Source organism: Phyllobates terribilis, unplaced genomic scaffold (genome assembly GCF_046119375.1).
Source record: "Phyllobates terribilis strain yellow unplaced genomic scaffold, ASM4611937v1 Scaffold_7__3_contigs__length_470593459, whole genome shotgun sequence".
NCBI classification, from domain to species: domain Eukaryota; kingdom Metazoa; phylum Chordata; class Amphibia; order Anura; family Dendrobatidae; genus Phyllobates; species Phyllobates terribilis.
This window is the reverse complement of record NW_027362767.1, coordinates 451,137,600-451,158,332: the sequence shown is the minus strand read 5'-3', so window position 1 is coordinate 451,158,332 and position 20,733 is coordinate 451,137,600. Positions and strand designations below refer to the sequence as shown.

At 53.9% G+C, this 20,733-nt stretch overlaps 1 protein-coding gene across 1 annotated transcript; it reads left to right on the top strand.

Annotated features, from left to right (window-relative positions):
- Window positions 1-1,041: 1,041 nt before the first annotated feature.
- On the top strand, window positions 1,042-20,118 carry UTP14A (UTP14A small subunit processome component). Its single transcript, XM_073642181.1, has 15 exons — window positions 1,042-1,211; window positions 1,398-1,470; window positions 2,647-2,717; window positions 3,203-3,267; window positions 3,978-4,120; window positions 5,192-5,347; window positions 7,862-7,981; window positions 8,060-8,154; window positions 13,007-13,130; window positions 14,280-14,357; window positions 14,848-15,199; window positions 15,459-15,889; window positions 16,524-16,717; window positions 17,567-17,666; window positions 19,586-20,118. Exons 1-15 carry the CDS (start codon window positions 1,153-1,155, stop codon window positions 19,889-19,891), a joined length of 2,367 nt encoding a protein of 788 aa, XP_073498282.1. The 5' UTR covers window positions 1,042-1,152; the 3' UTR covers window positions 19,892-20,118.
- Window positions 20,119-20,733: the final 615 nt, after the last annotated feature.

Below are 20,733 nucleotides of genomic sequence, written 5' to 3'. Positions count from 1 at the left end.
ACCTATGCTCTGTGCCGCTGCTGCCCGACCTATGCTCTGCGCCGCTGCTGCCCGACCTATGCTCTGTGCCACTGCCCGACCTATGCTCTGCGCCGCTGCTGCCCGACCTGTGCTCTGCGCCGCTGCTGCCCGACCTGTGCTCTGCGCCGCTGCTGCCCGACCTATGCTCTGCGCCACTGCCCGACCTATGCTCTGCGCCGCTGCTGCCCGACCTGTGCTCTGTGCCACTGCCCGACCTATGCTCTGCGCCGCTGCTGCCCGACCTGTGCTCTGTGCCACTGCCCGACCTGTGCTCTGCGCCGCTGCTGCCCGACCTGTGCTCTGTGCCACTGCCCGACCTGTGCTCTGCGCCGCTGCTGCCCGACCTGTGCTCTGTGCCACTGCCCGACCTGTGCTCTGTGCCACTGCTGCCCGACCCGTGCTCTGCGCCGCTGCTGCCCGACCTGTGCTCTGCGCCGCTGCTGCCCGACCTGTGCTCTGCGCCGCTGCTGCCCGACCTGTGCTCTGCGCCGCTGCTGCCCGACCTGTGCTCTGCGCCGCTGCTGCCCGACCTGTGCTCTGCGCCGCTGCTGCCCGACCTGTGCTCTGCGCCACTGCTGCCCGACCCGTGCTCTGCGCCGCTGCTGCCCGACCCGTGCTCTGCGCCGCTGCTGCCCGACCTGTGCTCTGTGCCGCTGCTGCCCGACCTGTGCTCTGCTGCCCGACCCGTGCTCTGCGCCACTGCTGCCCGACCCGTGCTCTGCGCCGCTGCTGCCCGACCCGTGCTCTGTGCCGCTGCTGCCCGACCTGTGCTCTGCGCCGCTGCCCAACCTTTACTTGGAGTTATATTCTGTTGTTTGTGTTCCCTTTATTTTTTTGAGCAGTGTGTATACTCTGTACCCGTCCTCTATTGGCTTCTCCTCCGCGTGACGTCAGCGCCCTCTACCGGCCACTGATGGAATGACGAGCGCTGTTTTCGTTCTGCCTCTTGGCGCCCCCGCGCGGTCATATTGAATCCTCGCGCTCTCTGGTGTGCGCGCACGCGCGACTCGTGGTCACGTGGTGCGCGTCACAGTGAGGGCAGTCATGCCGGAGGTTTTGCGACAGTCCTGGCAGATCAGGAAGTGGAAGCGCTTTACGGTGTGAGGCGCACGTGTTTGTAGCTCACGAGACATGAAACCGACCAGGAAGAAAAAGCGAGCGGCTGCGACAGAAACGCAGAAACGGCGCAGGTGTGGGGGTGCTGGGACGTGTGGTGTAGGAGGGGGCAGGGTGATGGCTGTGAATATGGGGGAGACGCCACACACTGAATCTGGGGGGCGAGAACTCAGAGGAGAGGAGGGTCCGGACCGTGTGTGTGTGTATTGGGGGGTCTCACCCCGGACCCCGCTCTCTTATTGTTCTTTGGTGTTTTGCAGCGTCCTGACCCCAGCTGAGGAGGAGGAGGATCTGTTTGTGAAGGAGCCGCCTGTGAGCGCCAGCGAGGACGAGGTACAGACCCCACTGTGTGTGCGGGGGGCGCTCCACCAACACCCCCATATCCTGCAGTCACGTATGAGGCCGCCCCGCTCTCTACAACTCAACCAAGGCCAAGAAATGCTGCCCGACCGCGCCGCCTCCAGCCTGTATTCCGGGTTACCGGACACCGCACCGCCTCCGGCCTGTATTCCCGCTTAGCGGACGCCGCCTGCGGCCTGTATTCCCGCTTAGCGGACGCCGCCTCCGGCCTGTATTCCCGCTTAGCGGACGTCGCGCCGCCTGCGGCCTGTATTCCCGCTTAGCGGACGTCGCGCCGCCTGCGGCCTGTATTCCCGCTTAGCGGACGTCGCGCCGCCTGCGGCCTGTATTCCCGCTTAGCGGACGTCGCGCCGCCTGCGGCCTGTATTCCCGCTTAGCGGACGTCGCGCCGCCTGCGGCCTGTATTCCCGCTTAGCGGACGTCGCGCCGCCTGCGGCCTGTATTCCCGCTTAGCGGACGTCGCGCCGCCTGCGGCCTGTATTCCCGCTTAGCGGACGTCGCGCCGCCTGCGGCCTGTATTCCCGCTTAGCGGACGTCGCGCCGCCTGCGGCCTGTATTCCCGCTTAGCGGACGTCGCGCCGCCTGCGGCCTGTATTCCCGCTTAGCGGACGTCGCGCCGCCTGCGGCCTGTATTCCCGCTTAGCGGACGTCGCGCCGCCTGCGGCCTGTATTCCCGCTTAGCGGACGTCGCGCCGCCTGCGGCCTGTATTCCCGCTTAGCGGACGTCGCGCCGCCTGCGGCCTGTATTCCCGCTTAGCGGACGTCGCGCCGCCTGCGGCCTGTATTCCCGCTTAGCGGACGTCGCGCCGCCTCCGGCCTGTATTCCCGCTTAGCGGACGTCGCGCCGCCTCCGGCCTGTATTCCCGCTTAGCGGACGTCGCGCCGCCTCCGGCCTGTATTCCCGCTTAGCGGACGTCGCGCCGACTGCGCCGCCTCCGGCCTGTATTCCCGCTTAGCGGACGTCGCCCCGACCGCGCCGCCTCCGGCCTGTATTGCGGCTTGTCGCCCCGACCGCGCCGCCTCCGGCCTGTATTGCGGCTTGTCGCCCCAACCGCCGGCCCGTCAATCCATCACAGCGATGCTGCCTTGTTACGTTACATGATGTTACAGTAAAATTCCAATAATCCATCATCACCTTTCTTTCCACAGGATGAGGAGGATGCGGAGCGGAAACATCGGAAGCTCCTGGAGGCCATCACTGCTCTGGGCGGCAACAAAAGGTCTGTGCGCCCGCAGGAGACAGCGCAGTCCTGTGCTGGATTAGCAGATGTGCCAGATCACTGGGCAGGGACGAAGCTCGTTGTCACGTGACTTCCCATGCGGCTGTGAGGGGGGGGGGCACAGAAGTCTCAAGTCGGGTCGATGCGTCACCGGCACAATCTACTCTGCATTGAGATTAACTGAATGAAAAATGCTGCAATCTCACAAAACTGCCGCGTATACAGTGCAGCACACGAGCAGCGTCAGAAACGCGGCAAAGCTCGCTGCCCTAGAATAAGTGCAGTGTAAAGCGCTGAACGTGTACGGGACAGGACGTTACATCTGATAGCCTCCGCGGGGTGGGCGGTCGGAGTGCCTCCGCGGGGTGGGCGGTCGGAGTGCCTCCGCGGGGTGGGCGGTCGGAGTGCCTCCGCGGGGTGGGCGGTCGGAGTGCCTCCGCGGGATTGACGGGACGTGTGCTCAGCGTTTTCTCTCCCTTTTGCAGGAAGAAGTTGTCGGAGCGGACGGAGGCCGGCCTCCAGGTGTCGGAGTTCGGCATCAGCGCTGAAGGTGCGACTTATTTTCCATCTTCATTTATTTTTCGCTATTTGATATTTTGCTTTTAAAATATTCGAAACATAATAACACTTCTGACCGATTTCATTGTTCTATCTGCTCCGCGGAAAGCTGGGTGACCACTACACAGGGCCGGCATTGCTGCTCCCACCAGGGCTTTGAGGAGGCCAGTGACCAGTCAACAAGACAGACCACCACTGTAAATGACTAGCTGTGCTGCTCAGGACCCCCGCAGAGCTGGGTGGCCGCCTCCCTGGCCGCAGCCATATTGGTTGTCACTCAGCTTTTCTAGTAGCATTCTTCCTGAGTTATGCTGATCTGTGTAATCACTTTGCAGGAGTGTGGGAAAGCTGGGTGGCCGTGTCAGTGACAGCGGTGATTGTGGCATTGGCAGTTGTCACTCTCCTTTCTTAAGGTGCTGAATGGTAAATGTGCTTTGTTTTTTTTTTTTGGAGCAGGGATCTGTCACCACATAAGGATGCCATTCAGGAGCCTGGGAAAGCAGAGTGACTTCTAGAATGACTGATGTCGGGGCAGCGGTGACCGCGGCCATATTGACAGTACTCTGCTTTCCTGGAGTCTTGAGGCATAAATCTGCAGAGATTCCCCCTGCCGTGTAATGCTCTGGGAAAGCTGGGTGCCCGTCTCTCTCCATGCCTTCCTGCACTCTGCCTCTGCTTGATCGCTCCTGTGGTTGTTCTCAGGTGCGGGTGAGAAGATCAGCCTCACGGACCTCATCAACCCCATCAAGAAGGTGACTCCTCTGTCCAACGTGAAGAAGCAGCTGAACAAACTCAAGGAAACGAAGAGCGTGGAGCTGCCGCTGAGCAAGGAGGAGACGCAGAAGGTGCGTGCAGGGTCTGCAGAGCATCTCACCGCATGATGCCCACCTGCCATATATCATCCTGACACCAGAGGGAGCCATAGATCTCCCCCGCCTGCAGGGGCTGCTTCACGCTGGGCGGGGCTCCTGCCATGGCGAATGCCGTTTACCCGCCAAGTATTCTGCGCACGTCCTACTCTGATACAAGCTACCAAGGAAATAGTCCCGTCCTGCGTGAAGCGGCGATGACCCATGATGCCGAAACAAGAGGCGCTGCAGCGCCCTGATGTGTCGCATGGAACGGGCCTTGGGTGATTGGGCACCTTGACGTAGTGTCAGAGTAAGTGGGCGACGCCACTGGTGGGTGCACGGTGCTGATACCACGCTGCGGGGACCACGGCTGTACCGGGAGGACGCCTGCTGTGTCAGTGATCTCCAGGGCTGGCATCATAGGGGGGAAACGCTCATCGTGGTGTTTATTACCGTGCACCACTATGTACAGAATGGAAAGTTTCCACCACCAGGAGTTTAAAAGGCTCCTGTCAGCACAGAATGACTGTGCAAACCAAGCACAGGCTCTCGGAGCAGCACGGCGGCACCTTCCCGACTGCTTGTTTCCATCGGTCTCCTCCCTTCTGATTCTGTGACGCCAGAGCTGTCAATCAAAGAAGATGGGAGGGTGGAGATAGAGGGGCTGCGGGCAGTGATTGGCCGCCATGAAGCCCCGAGCGGCCGGACCTCTGCGCTGACCTTTAACCTTTCTGTACCCTGGAAATGTTCAGCTTCTCTTTTGCTTTCAGTGAATGAATTCTCCTTGTTACTTGGCAAAGCTGAGTCCTGCGACCTCTCTCATATATTCTGGGCCGGATACAACTGTAACAGACCCTCAGCTGTGAGGTGTATGGGGGGGGGTTAGGACAGGCTGTCAGCAAACACGAATGACAGGAAGCGGGGATCTTGAAAATGATGAGGAATGGGTTAATCAGTGAGAGGGTTAATGTCTGGCATTGCACGTTCGGCAGTTTCCCAGTCTCCTTTCTTGCGGTCGGTCGGGGGATCGTCCTCACACGTTTCTGTATTTTGTTTTTTTCACAGATCCAGAGGATCCTGTCCTACAAGAAAGCCTCCGAGGAGGTGTCCAAATGGGAGAGCGTAGTGAAGGAGAATCGGAGGGCCGAGCAGCTGGTCTTCCCCCTGAACGACCCCCCGCTGAAGCCGGCCCCTATAGAGGAGACCATGGTGGGATGGCAGGTGAGGGGCGCTGCTGCACTTGCCGTCTCCATCATAAAGGGGGGAAAAACTGCTAAAGTTTATGTAAACTCAATCACCATGACGTGATAGCATTTCTAATATCGTTTCTCAATAATAAACTGGGAAATCGTCGGGAACGGAGAGAACGGACCATAAAGGGGGGAGAGCGAGCGCTCGCTGCAGAAGGCTTATCCTCCGTCGTGCCCCCATAGACACGACACTTATAAGCTCGGTGTGCGGGCGATCGCCCCTATCCGGTGTTAGTGGACGGCTGCGACGCTCCCCCGGGGCTGCAGACCACTCGCCCCGATTACAATAGGATCAAAAGGGACGCGCAAGATGGTGCAACCATGTCGTGTTTCACAGCGATCTCCCAAAAGGCGAAACTGTGATCCAGTCAGATAGGATCAGATCGCTCCGAAACGCATCATGAAGGACTTCTTCTCCTTTCCCCCTTCTCCCTTCTCCCTTCTCCCTTCTCCCTTCTCCCTTCTCCCTTCCCCCTTCCCCCTTCCCCCTTCTCCCTTCCCCCCCTTCTTCCCCTCCCCCCCTTCTCCAGCTGACGAGTGATCGGCTGCGACGCTCTGCACGTCCTTTTGGTTCCTTTGGGAATATTGCATTTGGTAGCAGTCTTATCAGAGGTGGCTGCTCTAATACACAAGGAGTGAGCGCCGGCAAGATATTAACTGTTCAGCCTGTGAGCGCTGCTCTGAAGCCGACAAGACTGATGAATCCAAGCTCCTCCAATGCTGCAGAGGAAAAGTTGCCTCCGCTTACAGCAAGGAAGAGGACACGGTCCGGGCCAGCACTAAACTTGAGCCCCCCCCCCCCCCCAGATAGACGGGGGACATCCTCTACATCTAGAGGAAAGAGGGTTCAACCGTAATCAGATGCATATTATTTACTGGAACAGCAGTGAGACTATGGATTCCTTACAGTAAGAGCAGCGAGACTATGGATTCCTTACAGTAAGAGCAGCGAGACTATGGATTCCTTACAGTAAGAGCAGAGAGACTATGGATTCCTTACAGTAAGAGCAGCGAGACTATGGATTCCTTACAGTAAGAGCAGCGAGACTATGGATTCCTTACAGTAAGAGCAGCGAGACTATGGATTCCTTACAGTAAGAGCAGCGAGACTATGGATTCCTTACAGTAAGAGCAGCGAGACTATGGATTCCTTACAGTAAGAGCAGCGAGACTATGGATTCCTTACAGTAAGAGCAGCGAGACTATGGATTCCTTACAGTAAGAGCAGCGAGACTATGGATTCCTTACAGTAAGCGCAGTGACTCTCTGATCTCTCTGCCACATGATGTGGTAATGGTTGATTCACTTCTAAAATTCAAGAACGGTCCAGACCCCTATCTTTAAAAAATATAAGATTCCAGGTTATGGGCGCCAGATTCTGTGATGGACCTTGATCCCGGGGACTCGTCTGATCGCTGTATGTGGAGCCAGGAAGGAATTTTTCTCCTAATTTGCAGCTATTTGTATTGGGGGGAGGGGGGGTTGGGGGCTTTTGCTCCATATGGGTCAACATGTTGAATTCAATGGACTTAGTTTTTAAGGTTGATTGTAAACTTATCATACTATATATATTAAGCTAAAACGTGAATAAAATGTATTTAAATTCTGTCCTCTTAATGTCTTAAATCCCCCCCCCCAAATCTTACCAAACATCAGTAATTTACTCCGCAAACGAAAGAAAAACAAAAAAAACATCAGACAAAAAGCTCCAAAAATGACGACAAAATGTGTTTTTATTCTGTAAATGTAAAACAAACAACCTGCTGCGTCACCAAACCGTGCTGCGGCTCCAGGAGTTTAGAGGGAGCCGTCATGTCCCCAAATGCTGTTATCCTGCAGAAACGGGGTTAATCTGCATATGCACAGTGTTAGGTGGGTGTCCGGCCGCAGGGCTGAGCGAGCGTCCGCCGGGGAAAAGGAAAATGCTTCATCCCACTAGCTACCCCTTTCAATCATAGAGATGCCCCCCGCTAAAGTCGCTGCTCAGTGCACAGCTGTGAGCACAGCTGACGGTTCTCTCTGCGGCCCCTCGGCTGGCGGCGCCTCTCTCTGCGGCCCCTCGGCTGGCGGCGGTTCTCTCTGCGGCCCCTCGGCTGGCGGCGCCTCTCTCTGCGGCCCCTCGGCTGGCGGCGCCTCTCTCTGCGGCCCCTCGGCTGGCGGCGCCTCTCTCTGCGGCCCCTCTCTGCGGCCCCTCGGCCGGCGGCGCCTCTCTCTGCGGCCCCTCGGCCGGCGGCGCCTCTCTCTGCGGCCCCTCGGCCGGCGGCGCCTCTCTCTGCGGCCCCTCGGCCGGCGGCGCCTCTCTCTGCGGCGCCTCGGCTGGCGGCGGCTCGCTGTGACATATTTATGGTGCAGAAATCTTCTTGGTTGTGAACACCTTTACTGAATTTTATGAAAACTACCAATCTTATAAGATATTTTCCCACCTTGTGATTTACACTACACATTATTAAAAAATTATTTTTTCTGTTTTTTTTTGCCACTTTAGGCGAAGACGCCACTGGAGATGGAGATATTCGGGATCCTGCATAAGAATAAGCAGCCGATCACTGATCCACTGCTGACACCGGTGGAGGAGGCATCGCTGAAAGCCATGAGCCTGGAGGAGGTAAGAGGGACGAGGGGCTGACAGCCGGGAGGAGGCTGCCGAGAACGGTGCTGAGGAGTCATCTGTGTCTTCATCTAGGCAAAGGAGCGCCGGGCAGAGCTGCAAAAAGCAAGAGCGCTGCAGTCCTACTATGAGGCGAAAGCACGAAGACAAAAGAAGATCAAAAGTAAAATGTAAAAAAACTTTTCTAGTATTTCCATCACTGGTTTACAGTTCACTATTCTGCTGGTGCAGTCACTATGTACATACATTACATTACTGATCCTATATTATACTCCAGAGCTGCACTCACTATTCTGCCGGTGCAGTCACTGTGTACATGCATTACATTACTGATCCTGAGTTACATCCTGTATTATACCCCAGAGCTGCACTCACTATTCTGCTGGTGCAGTCACTGTGTACATGCATTACATTACTGATCCTGAGTTACATCCTGTATTATACCCCAGAGCTGCACTCACTATTCTGCTGGTGCAGTCACTGTGTACATACATTACTGATCCTGAGTTACATCCTGTATTATACTCCAGAGCTGCACTCACTATTCTGCTTGTGCAGTCACTGTGTACATGCATTACATTACTGATCCTGAGTTACATCCTGTATTATACCCCAGAGCTGCACTCACTATTCTGCTGGTGCAGTCACTGTGTACATACAGGATGTAACTCAGGATCAGTAATGTATGTACACAGTGACTGCACCAGCAGAATAGTGAGTGCAGCTCTGGAGTATAATACAGGATGTAACTCAGGATCAGTAATGTATTATACTCCAGAGCTGCACTCACTATTCTGCTGGTGCAGTCACTGTATACGTACATTACATTACTGATCCTGAGTTACCTCCTGCATTATACTCCAGAGCTGCACTCACTATTCTGCTGGTGCAGTCACTGTATACGTACATTACATTACTGATCCTGACTTACATCCTGTATTATACTCCAGAGCTGCACTCACTATTCTGCTGGTGCAGTCACTGTGTACATACATTACATTACGGATCCTGAGTTACCTCCTGTATTATACTCTAGAGCTGCACTCACTATTCCACTGGTGCAGTCACTGTGTACATACATTACATTACTGAGCCTGACTTACCTCCTGAATTATACTCCAGAGCTGCACTCACTATTCTGCTGGTGCAGTCACTGTATACGTACATTACATTACTGATCCTGAGTTACCTCCTGTATTATACTCCGGAGCTGCACTCACTATTCTGCTGGTGCAGTCACTGTGTACATACATTACATTACTGATCCTGACTTACATCCTGTATTATACTCCAGAGCTGCACTCACTATTCTGCTGGTGCAGTCACTGTGTACATACATTACTGATCCTGAGTTACCTCCTGTATTATACTCCAGAGCTGCACTCACTATTCTGCTGGTGCAGTCACTGTGTACATACATTACATTACTGATCCTGACTTACATCCTGTATTATACTCCAGAGCTGCACTCACTATTCTGCTGGTGCAGTCACTGTGTACATACATTACATTACTGATCCTGTACTGATCCTGAGTTACATCCTGTATTATACTCCAGAGCTGCACTCACTATTCTGCTGGTGCAGTCACTGTGTACATACATTACATTACTGATCCTGAGTTACATCATGTATTATACTCCAGAGCTGCACTCACTATTCTGCTGGTGGAGTCACTGTGTACATACATTACATAACTGATCCTGAGTTACATCCTGTATTATCCTCCAGAGCTGCACTCACTATTCTGCTGGTGCAGTCACTGTGTACATACATTACATTACTGATCCTGACTTACATCCTGTATTATACTCCAGAGCTGCACTCACTATTCTGCTGATGCAGTCACTGTGTACATACATTACATGACTGATCTTGAGTTACATCCTGTATTATCCTCCAGAGCTGCACTCACTATTCTGCTGGTGCAGTCACTGTGTACATACATTACATTACTGATCTTGAGTTACATCCTGTATTATACTCCAGAGCTGCACTCACTATTCTGCTGGTGCAGTCACTGTGTACATAGATTACATTACTGATCCTGAGTTACATCCTATATTATACCCCAGAGCTGCACTCACTATTCTGCTGGTGCAGTCACTGTGTACATACATTACATTACTGATCCTGACTTACATCCTGTATTATACTCCAGAGCTGCACTCACTATTCTGCTGGTGCAGTCACTGTGTACATACATTACATTACTGATCCTGAGTTACATCCTGTATTATACTCCAGAGCTGCACTCACTATTCTGCTGGTGCAGTCACTGTGTACATACATTACATTACTGATCCGGAGTTACATCCTGTATTATACCCCAGAGCTGCACTCACTATTCTGCTGGTGCAGTCACTGTGTATATATATTACATTACTGATCCGGAGTTACATCCTGTATTATACTCCAGAGCTGCACTCACTATTCTGTTGGTGCAGTCACTGTGTACATACATTACATTACTGATCCTCACTTACATCCTGTATTATACTCCAGAGCTACACTCACTATTCTGCTGGTGCAGTCACTGTGTACATACATTACATTACTGATCCTGAGTTACATCCTGTATTATACTCCAGAGCTGCACTCACTATTCTGCTGGTGCAGTCACTGTGTACATACATTACATTACTGATCCTGACTTACATCCTGTATTATACTCCAGAGCTGCACTCACTATTCTGCTGGTGCAGTCACTGTATACATATATTACATTACTGATCCTGAGTTACCTCCTGTATTATACTCCAGAGCTGCACTCACTATTCTGCTGGTGCAGTCACTGTGTACATACATTACTGATCCTGAGTTACATCCTGTATTATACTCCAGAGCTGCACTCACTATTCTGCTGGTGGAGTCACTGTGTACGTACTTTACATTACTGATCCTGAGTTACCTCCTGTATTATACTGCAGAGCTGCACTCACTATTCTGCTGGTGGAGTCACTGTGTACATACATTACATTACTGATCCCGAGTTACATCCTGTATTATACTCCAGAGCTGCACTCACTATTCTGCTGGTGCAGTCACTGTGTACATACATTACTGATCCTGAGTTACATCCTGTATTATACTCCAGAGCTGCACTCACTATTCTGCTGGTGGAGTCACTGTGTACGTACTTTACATTACTGATCCTGAGTTACCTCCTGTATTATACTGCAGAGCTGCACTCACTATTCTGCTGGTGGAGTCACTGTGTACATACATTACATTACTGATCCCGAGTTACATCCTGTATTATCCTCCAGAGCTGCACTCACTATTCTGCTGGTGCAGTCACTGTGTACATACATTACATTACTGATCCTGAGTTACCTCCTGTATTATACTGCAGAGCTGCACTCACTATTCTGCTGGTGCAGTCACTGTGTACATACATTACATTACTGATCCTGACTTACATCCTGTATTATACTCCAGAGCTGCACTCACTATTCTGCTGGTGCAGTCACTGTGTACTTACATTACATTACTGATCCTGAGTTACATCCTGTATTATACTCCAGAGCTGCGCTCACTATTCTGCTGGTGCAGTCACTGTGTACATACATTACATTACTGATCCTGAGTTACATCCTGTATTATCCTCCAGAGCTGCACTCACTCTTCTGCTGGTGCAGTCACTGTGTACATACATTACATTACTGATCCTGAGTTACCTCCTGTATTATACTCCAGAGCTGCACTCACTATTCTGTTGGTGCAGTCACTGTGTACATACATTACTGATCCTGAGTTACATCCTGTATTATACCCCAGAGCTGCACTCACTATTCTGCTGGTGCAGTCACTGTGTACATACATTACATTACTGATCCTGAGTTAAATCCTGTATTATACTCCAGAGCTGCACTCACTATTCTGCTGGTGCAGTCACTGTGTACATACATTACATTACTGATCCTGAGTTACATCCTGTATTATACTCCAGAGCTGCGCTCACTATTCTGCTGGTGCAGTCACTGTGTACATACATTACATTACTGATCCTGAGTTACCTCCTGTATTATACTCCAGAGCTGCACTCACTATTCTGCTGGTGCAGTCAATGTGTGTAAACATACATTACTGATCCTGAGTTACCTCCTGTATTATACTCCAGAGCTGCACTCACTATTCTGCTGGTGCAGTCACTGTGTACATACATTACATTACTGATCCTGAGTTACATCCTGTATTATACTCCAGAGCTGCACTCACTATTCTGCTGGTGCAGTCACTGTGTACTTACAATACATTACTGATCCTGAGTTACCTCCTGTATTATACTCCAGAGCTGCACTCACTATTCTGCTGGTGCAGTCAATGTGTGTAAACATACATTACATTACTGATCCTGAGTTACCTCCTGTATTATACTCCAGAGCTGCACTCACTATTCTGTTGGTGCAGTCACTGTGTACATACATTACTGATCCTGAGTTACATCCTGTATTATACCCCAGAGCTGCACTCACTATTCTGCTGGTGCAGTCACTGTGTACATACATTACATTACTGATCCTGAGTTAAATCCTGTATTATACTCCAGAGCTGCACTCACTATTCTGCTGGTGCAGTCACTGTGTACATACATTACATTACTGATCCTGAGTTACATCCTGTATTATACTCCAGAGCTGCACTCACTATTCTGCTGGTGCAGTCACTGTGTACATACATTACATTACTGATCCTCAGTTACATCCTGTATTATACTCCACAGCTGCACTCACTATTCTGCTGGTGCAGTCACTGTGTACATACATTACATTACTGATCCTGTACTGATCCTGAGTTACATCCTGTATTATACTCCAGAGCTGCACTCACTATTCTGCTGGTGCAGTCACTGTGTACATACATTACATTACTGATCCTGAATTACATCCTGTATTATACTCCAGAGCTGCGCTCACTATTCTGCTGGAGCAGTCTTTTCTGCACTCTGCCTTGATGCCCCTTCCCTTACACATCGCCGGTGCAGTGATTTCTGCTCTTACCTCTGCTCTGACTCTTTCAGGTATCACCGTCTGCTAAGAAGAGTCAAGAAGAAGGAAACGTTGAAGAAGTTTGAGGAGCTGCGGAGGATTAATCCTGATGCAGCCCTTGAAGAGTTGGAGAAGCTGGAGAGGGCCCGGATGATGGTGATTGTGGGGCGCAATGTTTTGGGGCAGCCGGTCGAGGTGGAGGGGGGGCAGCCGGCTGGGGTCGGGGTGGAGGGGGGCTGCTGGCCGGGGTCGAGGTGGATGGGGGCAGCCGGCTGGGGTCGGGGTGGAGGGGGGCTGCTGGCCGGGGTCGAGGTGGATGGGGGCAGCCGGCTGGGGTCGGCGTGGAGGGGGGCTGCTGGCCGGGGTCGAGGTGGATGGGGGCATGCGGCTGGGGTCGGCGTGGAGGGGGGCTGCTGGCCGGGGTCGAGGTGGATGGGGGCAGCCGGCTGGGGTCGGCGTGGAGGGGGGCTACTGGCCGGGGTCGAGGTGGATGGGGGCAGCCGGCTGGGGTCGGCGTGGAGGGGGGCTGCTGGCCGGGGTTGAGGTGGATGGGGGCAGCCGGCTGGGGTCGGCGTGGAGGGGGGCTGCTGGCCGGGGTTGAGGTGGATGGGGGCAGCCGGCTGGGGTCGGCGTGGAGGGGGGCTGCTGGCCGGGGTCGAGGTGGATGGGGGCAGCCGGCTGGGGTCGGGGTGGAGGGGGGCTGCTGGCCGGGGTCGAGGTGGATGGGGGCAGCCGGCCGGGGTCGGGGTGGAGGGGGGCTGCTGGCCGGGGTCGAGGTGGATGGGGGTAGCCGGCTGGGGTCGGGGTGGAGGGGGGCTGCTGGCCGGGGTCGAGGTGGATGGGGGCAGCCGGCTGGGGTCGGCGTGGAGGGGGGCTGCTGGCCGGGGTCGAGGTGGATGGGGGCAGCCGGCTGGGGTCGGCGTGGAGGGGGGCTGCTGGCTGGGGTTGAGGTGGATGGGGGCAGCCGGCTGGGGTCGGCGTGGAGGGGGGCTGCTGGCCGGGGTCGAGGTGGATGGGGGCAGCCGGCTGGGGTCGGGGTGGAGGGGGGCTGCTGGCCGGTGTCCAAGTGGATGGGGGCAGCCGGCTGGGGTCGGGGTGGAGGGGGGCTGCTGGCCGGGGTCGAGGTGGATGGGGGCAGCCGGCTGGGGTCGGGGTGGAGGGGGGCTGCTGGCCGGGGTCGAGGTGGATGGGGGCAGCCGGCTGGGGTCGGGGTGGAGGGGGGCTGCTGGCCGGGGTCGGGTCTCCCTGTCTGCTGTCTAGTCTTCCTGACGCTCTCTTCTTCTTGACGCTCTATTCTCTCTCCAGGAGCGGATGTCTCTGAAGCACCAGAACAGCGGGAAGTGGGCGAAGTCCAAGGCCATCATGGCCAAGTATGACGAGGGGGTGAGCGCCTCGTCTTCTGCTTTCTCTGCAGCCGTTGCAACTTCTGGATCTTGATCCATCGACTCTCGGGAATCCAGCAGATCTCGGGAATCCAGCAGATCTCGGGCATCAGTTCTGTGGTCAGGACGGCTGAGGAGCGACCACAGCAGCACAGAGTGTTTGTCTTAGTAGCTTTTTGTGGTGAATGTTAGGGTTGACTTTCCCAGCTGTGCAGAGTATTTCAGATGATGCTTTTGCTGATCTTATAGGCCCAACAGTCTGACGGAGTTATATAGTGGAAAGAGCAGGAACCCCAGCAGCACAGAGTATGTCAGGAGAGCATTGCACTGATCTTGTGGGGGTTCATAGATTTAGTACCGTACAGATGGTGCGAGGAGTCATCAGTTACAGCAGCACAGAGTATTTGATGCAATGTTTGCTCTAGTGCTCTGCAGCGCACCCCTCTGCCTGTATCTGGTCAGTCACACTCTCCTCTTTTACCGTCCTTTAGGCCCGTAAAGCGATGCAGGAACAGCTGCACAAACACCGGGAGCTGACCCGGAGGATCGAGGTGGTGTCCGAGGAGGAGGAGGACGAGGCCGAGGAGACCGTCCCAGACTTCGTCAATGAGGCTCAAATGAGTCTGGAGGGAGCGAACCCCTGGATGGCAGGGAAGCTGCGAAGTGACGCAAATCAGGCTGGGGGTCCGGAGGAGACGCGGATGGAGGAAGAGGAGAACACAAAGACCGAGGAGCAAGAGGATGACGAAGAGGAGGAAGAGGAGACATTACTGCAAGAGTTCGCAGACAGAAGACTTGTGCGCCAAGAACTGGCAGAGCAAGAGTCTGCCGACCCAGAGCCTGGTGAGTACTGGCCCTACCGGACCACTGAGGACATGTGCGGGGCCTGGCTGGAGGGGTTTGGACCCCTGCCCGAGAACGAGGGGGGTCTATATAGGTAATGCCCTGTTATCTGTATGTTTCCAGGAGGAATAACATGAGTCTCAGAAAAGATGCTGCAGAACGGTCCGGTGTCCGGATCGGACGCGCGGTCTCAGCCGCCGCACGCGCGGTCTCAGCCTCCTCTGACTCTGCTCCTCATAACCTCTGATCTCTTGTGCAGGCTCGGCTGCGGGCAGCGCGGCGGAGGAGAACGCCCGGGAGGTGTCGCAGTTCAATACATTATTCCAGAGGATGTTGGAGCAGAACAAGAAAGAAGAAACCCTGCAAGCAAAGATCGCTGCTCTGGAGGAAGAGGAGCAGCCGGGAGCTGCAGACACAGAGGAGATGGAGCAAAACAGAACTGAAGAAGAAGAAGGTCCGTTACTAATAGAGAGTCTGGAGCGGACCAGAACCCTGGAAGACCTGGAGGATCTCGGGGAGTCGGAGATGCTGCAGAAGACGACGGAGAAGATCTCGCAACCGAGTGGCAAAAATCCAACCAAGAAATCAAAACTCATCAACTCCCAGGACGTCCTACCGGCAAAGGCACGACCGGTGCAGGCGCCGCTGATTCCCACCACGGTGGAGGACGACGAGGAGGAGGAGGAGGAGGTGAGTGATCGGACGTTACAGGGTGACCAATGACTGTGTACACTTAGTATCTCCTCCATTCACAGCCAGAGCTGCACTCACAAGTCTGCTGCAATATTTCCCGACATAGAATCTGAGTGCGTCCTGTGTATTGTCCGCACGTATGGAGCGGCTCTGGAGCCGAGTGAGAGGCGGCAGCGGCTGCAGCACAGCACTGCTGTCAGTCCCATCGCACCAACCTGGAGAATGGGGGGGGCCCAGGTCATTATTAATGCTGCAAAAATAAACCCAAAAAGCAATGGTGGGATCATTTCTTTATTTTTCTCCATCTCACCGCACCTAGCCTCCCCCCCCCCGTTATTCAGTACTTTATGGTCACTCGAAACTAAAACTTGTACATTGACCCCGCCGAGGGCAATTATTTGCAATCTGCTGGTGCCCCTCGCTGCCGGCCCCCGGCCTGTATTTGCTGCTCTGCTGTGGTGCATTGTGGGGATGTGACTGTTGCATCGGCCTTTAAACTGGACAATGCAGAAAACACTACATGTCCCAGAATGCCCTGCAGCACCGGTGACCGGCACCAGAATGTAGTAGCAGATTAACCCCGCGCAGCCGGTTCAGGTTGTGACTTTTTGTTCCCTTTTTAATGTTTTAGGTCGACGACAGCGAAACGAAGCAGAAAATGATGATCGAGGAGGCGTTCGCCGGTGACGACGTCGTCAATGATTTCCTGAAGGAGAAGCAGAAAGCGGAAGATGCCTCGAAGCCCAAAGACGTCAACCTGGTGCTGCCGGGCTGGGGGGAGTGGGGCGGCACCAGCATCCAGGTCAACCCCCATAAACGACGCAGGTGAGTGCCCACCCTGCACGGACCACCCCCTGGTAATAAGTAATAAAGCAAATAAATAAGTGTCCAGACTCTTTTTCCCGGGAGTATGTCGGCTCGATTAACAGAGAAGTAACTGTTAGTAGAGCCCCTTGTGTCCTTCCTAACCCTGCGATAACATGCCCCCCACCCCCTGTCCGATACCCCGGGGGCCAGACGTCGCCGTCCTCTGCCTCATTTCCTTTTCTCATACCATGGAGTAAATTTTTCTACCATAAAGCCAATCTTGATTATTAATTGTAAACATTTTTTATTTTTTTTATTATTATTATTATTTTTTTAAAATCTACATTTATTTTTCTTAATGTGCATTTAAAAGTGCGTGCTTGTCTGCGGGCGGGGGGCGGCCGGGGGCGCACATTAATACGAGCGCTGCTTGTTCTCTGAAGCACTTTGGGGACGGGGAAAGCTGCTAACGGTTGTGTTTTGCTTCGGAAATAACTTGCAGAGTGTAAATTAGAGCGCTCCCCGGTGTCAGGCCGGCGTCTCCGCGCTCCAGTTAGCATGCAGCAGCCGCTCGCTCGCTCGGGGATTGCTCGCGCTGCCTCCTCCTGGGACCCACAGCAATATTATTTTGTAATTAATTAAATAGAGGTGAATTCATGATAACGAGGAATAAAAACGTAAAGCTGAAGCCGTCGCCTGCGCTGCGGATCGTTATCACATCCTTCAGTCGCTCGCTGGATCTTGTTGGCCGGATCTCTCGGCAGATCGGTAGATCCGGCTGCTCACACTCCAGACTTGGTTTTGACGGGACGTCGCGCTTCTCTCCACCGGTTAAAGACTTTTTTTTAATCCTGTTTATCTTTCTAGGTTTACTATAAAAGCAGCTCCGGCGCCTCCACGTAAGGACCAGCACCTCCCCAACGTCATCATCAATGAGAAGAGGAACATAAAGGCTGCGGCCCATCAGGTGGGTGGGGACGGGCAATGTGGTCCACTGGGGAGGGTCCGGTGGGTGTGGACCTGTGATGTAGTCCACTGGGGAGGGAAGTCCGCTGGGTGTGGACCTGCGACATAGTCCACTGGGGAGGGAAGTCCGCTGGGTGTGGACCTGCGACGTAGTCCACTGGGGAGGGAAGTCCGCTGGGTGTGGACCTGCGACGTAGTCCACTGGGGAGGGAAGTCCGCTGGGTGTGGACCTGCGACGTAGTCCACTGGGGAGGGAAGTCCGCTGGGTGTGGACCTGCGACGTAGTCCACTGGGGAGGGAAGTCCGCTGGGTGTGGACCTGCGACGTAGTCCACTGGGGAGGGAAGTCCGCTGGGTGTGGACCTGCGACGTAGTCCACTGGGGAGGGAAGTCCGCTGGGTGTGGACCTGCGACGTAGTCCACTGGGGAGGGACGTCCGCTGGGTGTGGACCTGCGACGTAGTCCACTGGGGAGGGACGTCCGCTGGGTGTGGACCTGCGACGTAGTCCACTGGGGAGGGACGTCCGCTGGGTGTGGACCTGCGACGTAGTCCACTGGGGAGGGACGTCCGCTGGGTGTGGACCTGCGACGTAGTCCACTGGGGAGGGACGTCTGCTGGGTGTGGACTTGCGACGTAGTCCACTGGGGAGGGACGTCCGCTGGGTGTGGACTTGCGACGTAGTCCACTGGGGAGGGACGTCCGCTGGGTGTGGACCTGCGACGTAGTCCACTGGGGAGAGACGTCCGCTGGGTGTGGACCTGCGACGTAGTCCACTGGGGAGGGACGTCTGGTGGGTGTGGACAAGTACTGTGGTTCGCTGGAGGGACTCACCTGTTATACTTACATTTACATGATAATTTACATGTTACCTCCTTATTTCATGTTTTACTCCAGTCACCTCCAAAGCTGCAGTAACCAATTTACATTTTTTTAATACAATGCCTTCATCCATTCCCAAGGTGCACCTGTCCCATCATGCAGACCCCTTAGATAACCTCGGCGGTGGTCTTGCTGCCGTCTTCCCTCACTACAAGTTAATATTGTTTATGGTGCAGATATCCGTCCAGGAACCGTCTCTATTCTCATGCCCTGTGACATTTTGAGTTGCGTCTTTTGAAAGCTTTCTACCAGCACTATTGGAGCTGGAACTTCCCTCCCATCTCTTCCTGACATTCATTGTACTTGCTGACAAGCTTGAAGTATGTGCAGAGGATCGATGGCACAACTGAAAAATGATCCCCCCCCCCCCCCCCCATCATCTGTGTATTAGTAACACTTTAATATCCCCAGTGGATACAAAGAGAAACATGTAGCAGTCAGGAATAAATAGGGTGGACTAATGCGTCGGAAACCCGCGGGGTGTAGGTAATGCGCTAACACAATCCCCGGTGTCCCTGTATGTGTCACCCGCTGACCGCAGAGATCCGCACCCCACAGATGGACACAATATGGCGCCGCGCTCAGCGTCGTCTCTCCCTACAGAACTATAGGATTCCCTAAGGGCTGACAAGCGACCAGAGCGGCCGCGGCTACCCCTGGGGCTACCCGTGGGGCTACCCGTGGGGCTGCGGCACCTATTGAGCAGCTGTAACCATTTTATTCTGTTATGGTAATAAAAATTGGTAGCAAATAAGCAGCTGCAGAATTGTGCTCGCAGCTCCGGTTATCACTGGAGTAGAAATGACAAAAGCAATAACCGTCTGAGGTTCGTTTAGCTAGTCAGCGAAGAAAATTCACTGGTACGGGATCAGCTAATCACAGCAGAGGACCCTCTGTATAACAGCTGATCCAGCAGGGGGCTGCACTGAGAAACCAGTTCCTACAGCCTAAGGAAGAACTATGAATGCAGCTCTGGATGGGAATGCAGAAGACTCCACGTATCTGTCAGTTTCTGATACATTCTACCACTTCTTTTTCCAGGTGAACGAGCTCCCCTTCCCCTTTAACAGTCAGCAGCACTTTGAGAGCAGCATCCGGGCCCCGGTGGGCAACACGTGGAACACTGAGACGGCCGTCCAGAAGCTGACTGCCCCGCGGGTGATCACCAAGCGAGGACACATCATCCAACCCATCACCGAAGACGTCTTTCAGAAGCACAGCGCCACCAAGAAAGTCGCCAGAGAAACGGAGACGCCGAAGGAGAAACCGAACAAAACAAAGAACAGAAAAAGAAACAAAAAAAAACAAATAAGACCCCGACCCCCTGACGCGCGCCCCCAGCAATAAGGGTCAGAGACTGTGAACGCAACTGATCCGAGCGCGCTGCCCCAGAATGTGCGGGAAAGAGCTGAAGTAGCAATTGCCTTGTGTAATGGTCCTGTGCAGGAGTGAGAGGCGGCTGTACACACAGATGGCGCCGGCAGAGCAACCACGCAGCAGGGCCCCCAGGATGCAGCACCGGGGCCCCGGGATACTCCAGCTTTAGGAGTGGGGAGACGTTGTTTAAGTGATTGGGGGGAGTGTAAAATATTTCTTCTATAAAATTATAATAAAATAATAAATCCCCTCGTGTGACGATTGTTTTCTGCAGTCACTGGAGCCGATACCGGAGCGGATTCTGCTCTCTGGTCATTAGAAGGATCCTGAATAATCGCACGATCTCAGGGGCTTCTGCTGCTTAGATCTCCAGTGATCACCTCTGTGAGAACACCTGGAAACAAGTGATCCATTCCCTGCAGCGCTACCACAGGAAATGGGAGGTACTACAGATCACACTGAAACCGGATAATGCATGAGCGTGTAAGGTCCTCCACCAGCAGAGTAGTGAGTGCAGCTCTGGAGTATAATACAGGATGTAACTCAGGATCAGTACAGGATCAGTAATGTAATGTATGTACACAGTGACTGCACCAGCAGAATAGTGAGTGCAGCTCTGGAGTATAATACAGGAGGTAACTCAGTATCAGTAATGTAATGTATGTACACAGTGACTGCACCAGCAGAATAGTGAGTGCAGCTCTGGAGTATAATACAGGATGTAACTCAGGATCAGTAATGTAATGTATGTACACAGTGACTGCACCAGCAGAATAGTGAGTGCAGCTCTGGAGTATAATACAGGATGTAAC

Excerpts from the sequence above, each read along its gene's own strand:
- UTP14A (XM_073642181.1), top strand. The coding sequence starts at position 1,153 with ATGAAACCGACCAGGAAGAAAAAGCGAGCGGCTGCGACAGAAACGCAG. Across the intron at positions 8,155-13,006 it reads AAGAAGATCAAAAGTAAAAT|GTATCACCGTCTGCTAAGAA; the intron begins GTAAAAAAACTT and ends TGACTCTTTCAG. Across the intron at positions 16,718-17,566 it reads AACCCCCATAAACGACGCAG|GTTTACTATAAAAGCAGCTC; the intron begins GTGAGTGCCCAC and ends TTATCTTTCTAG.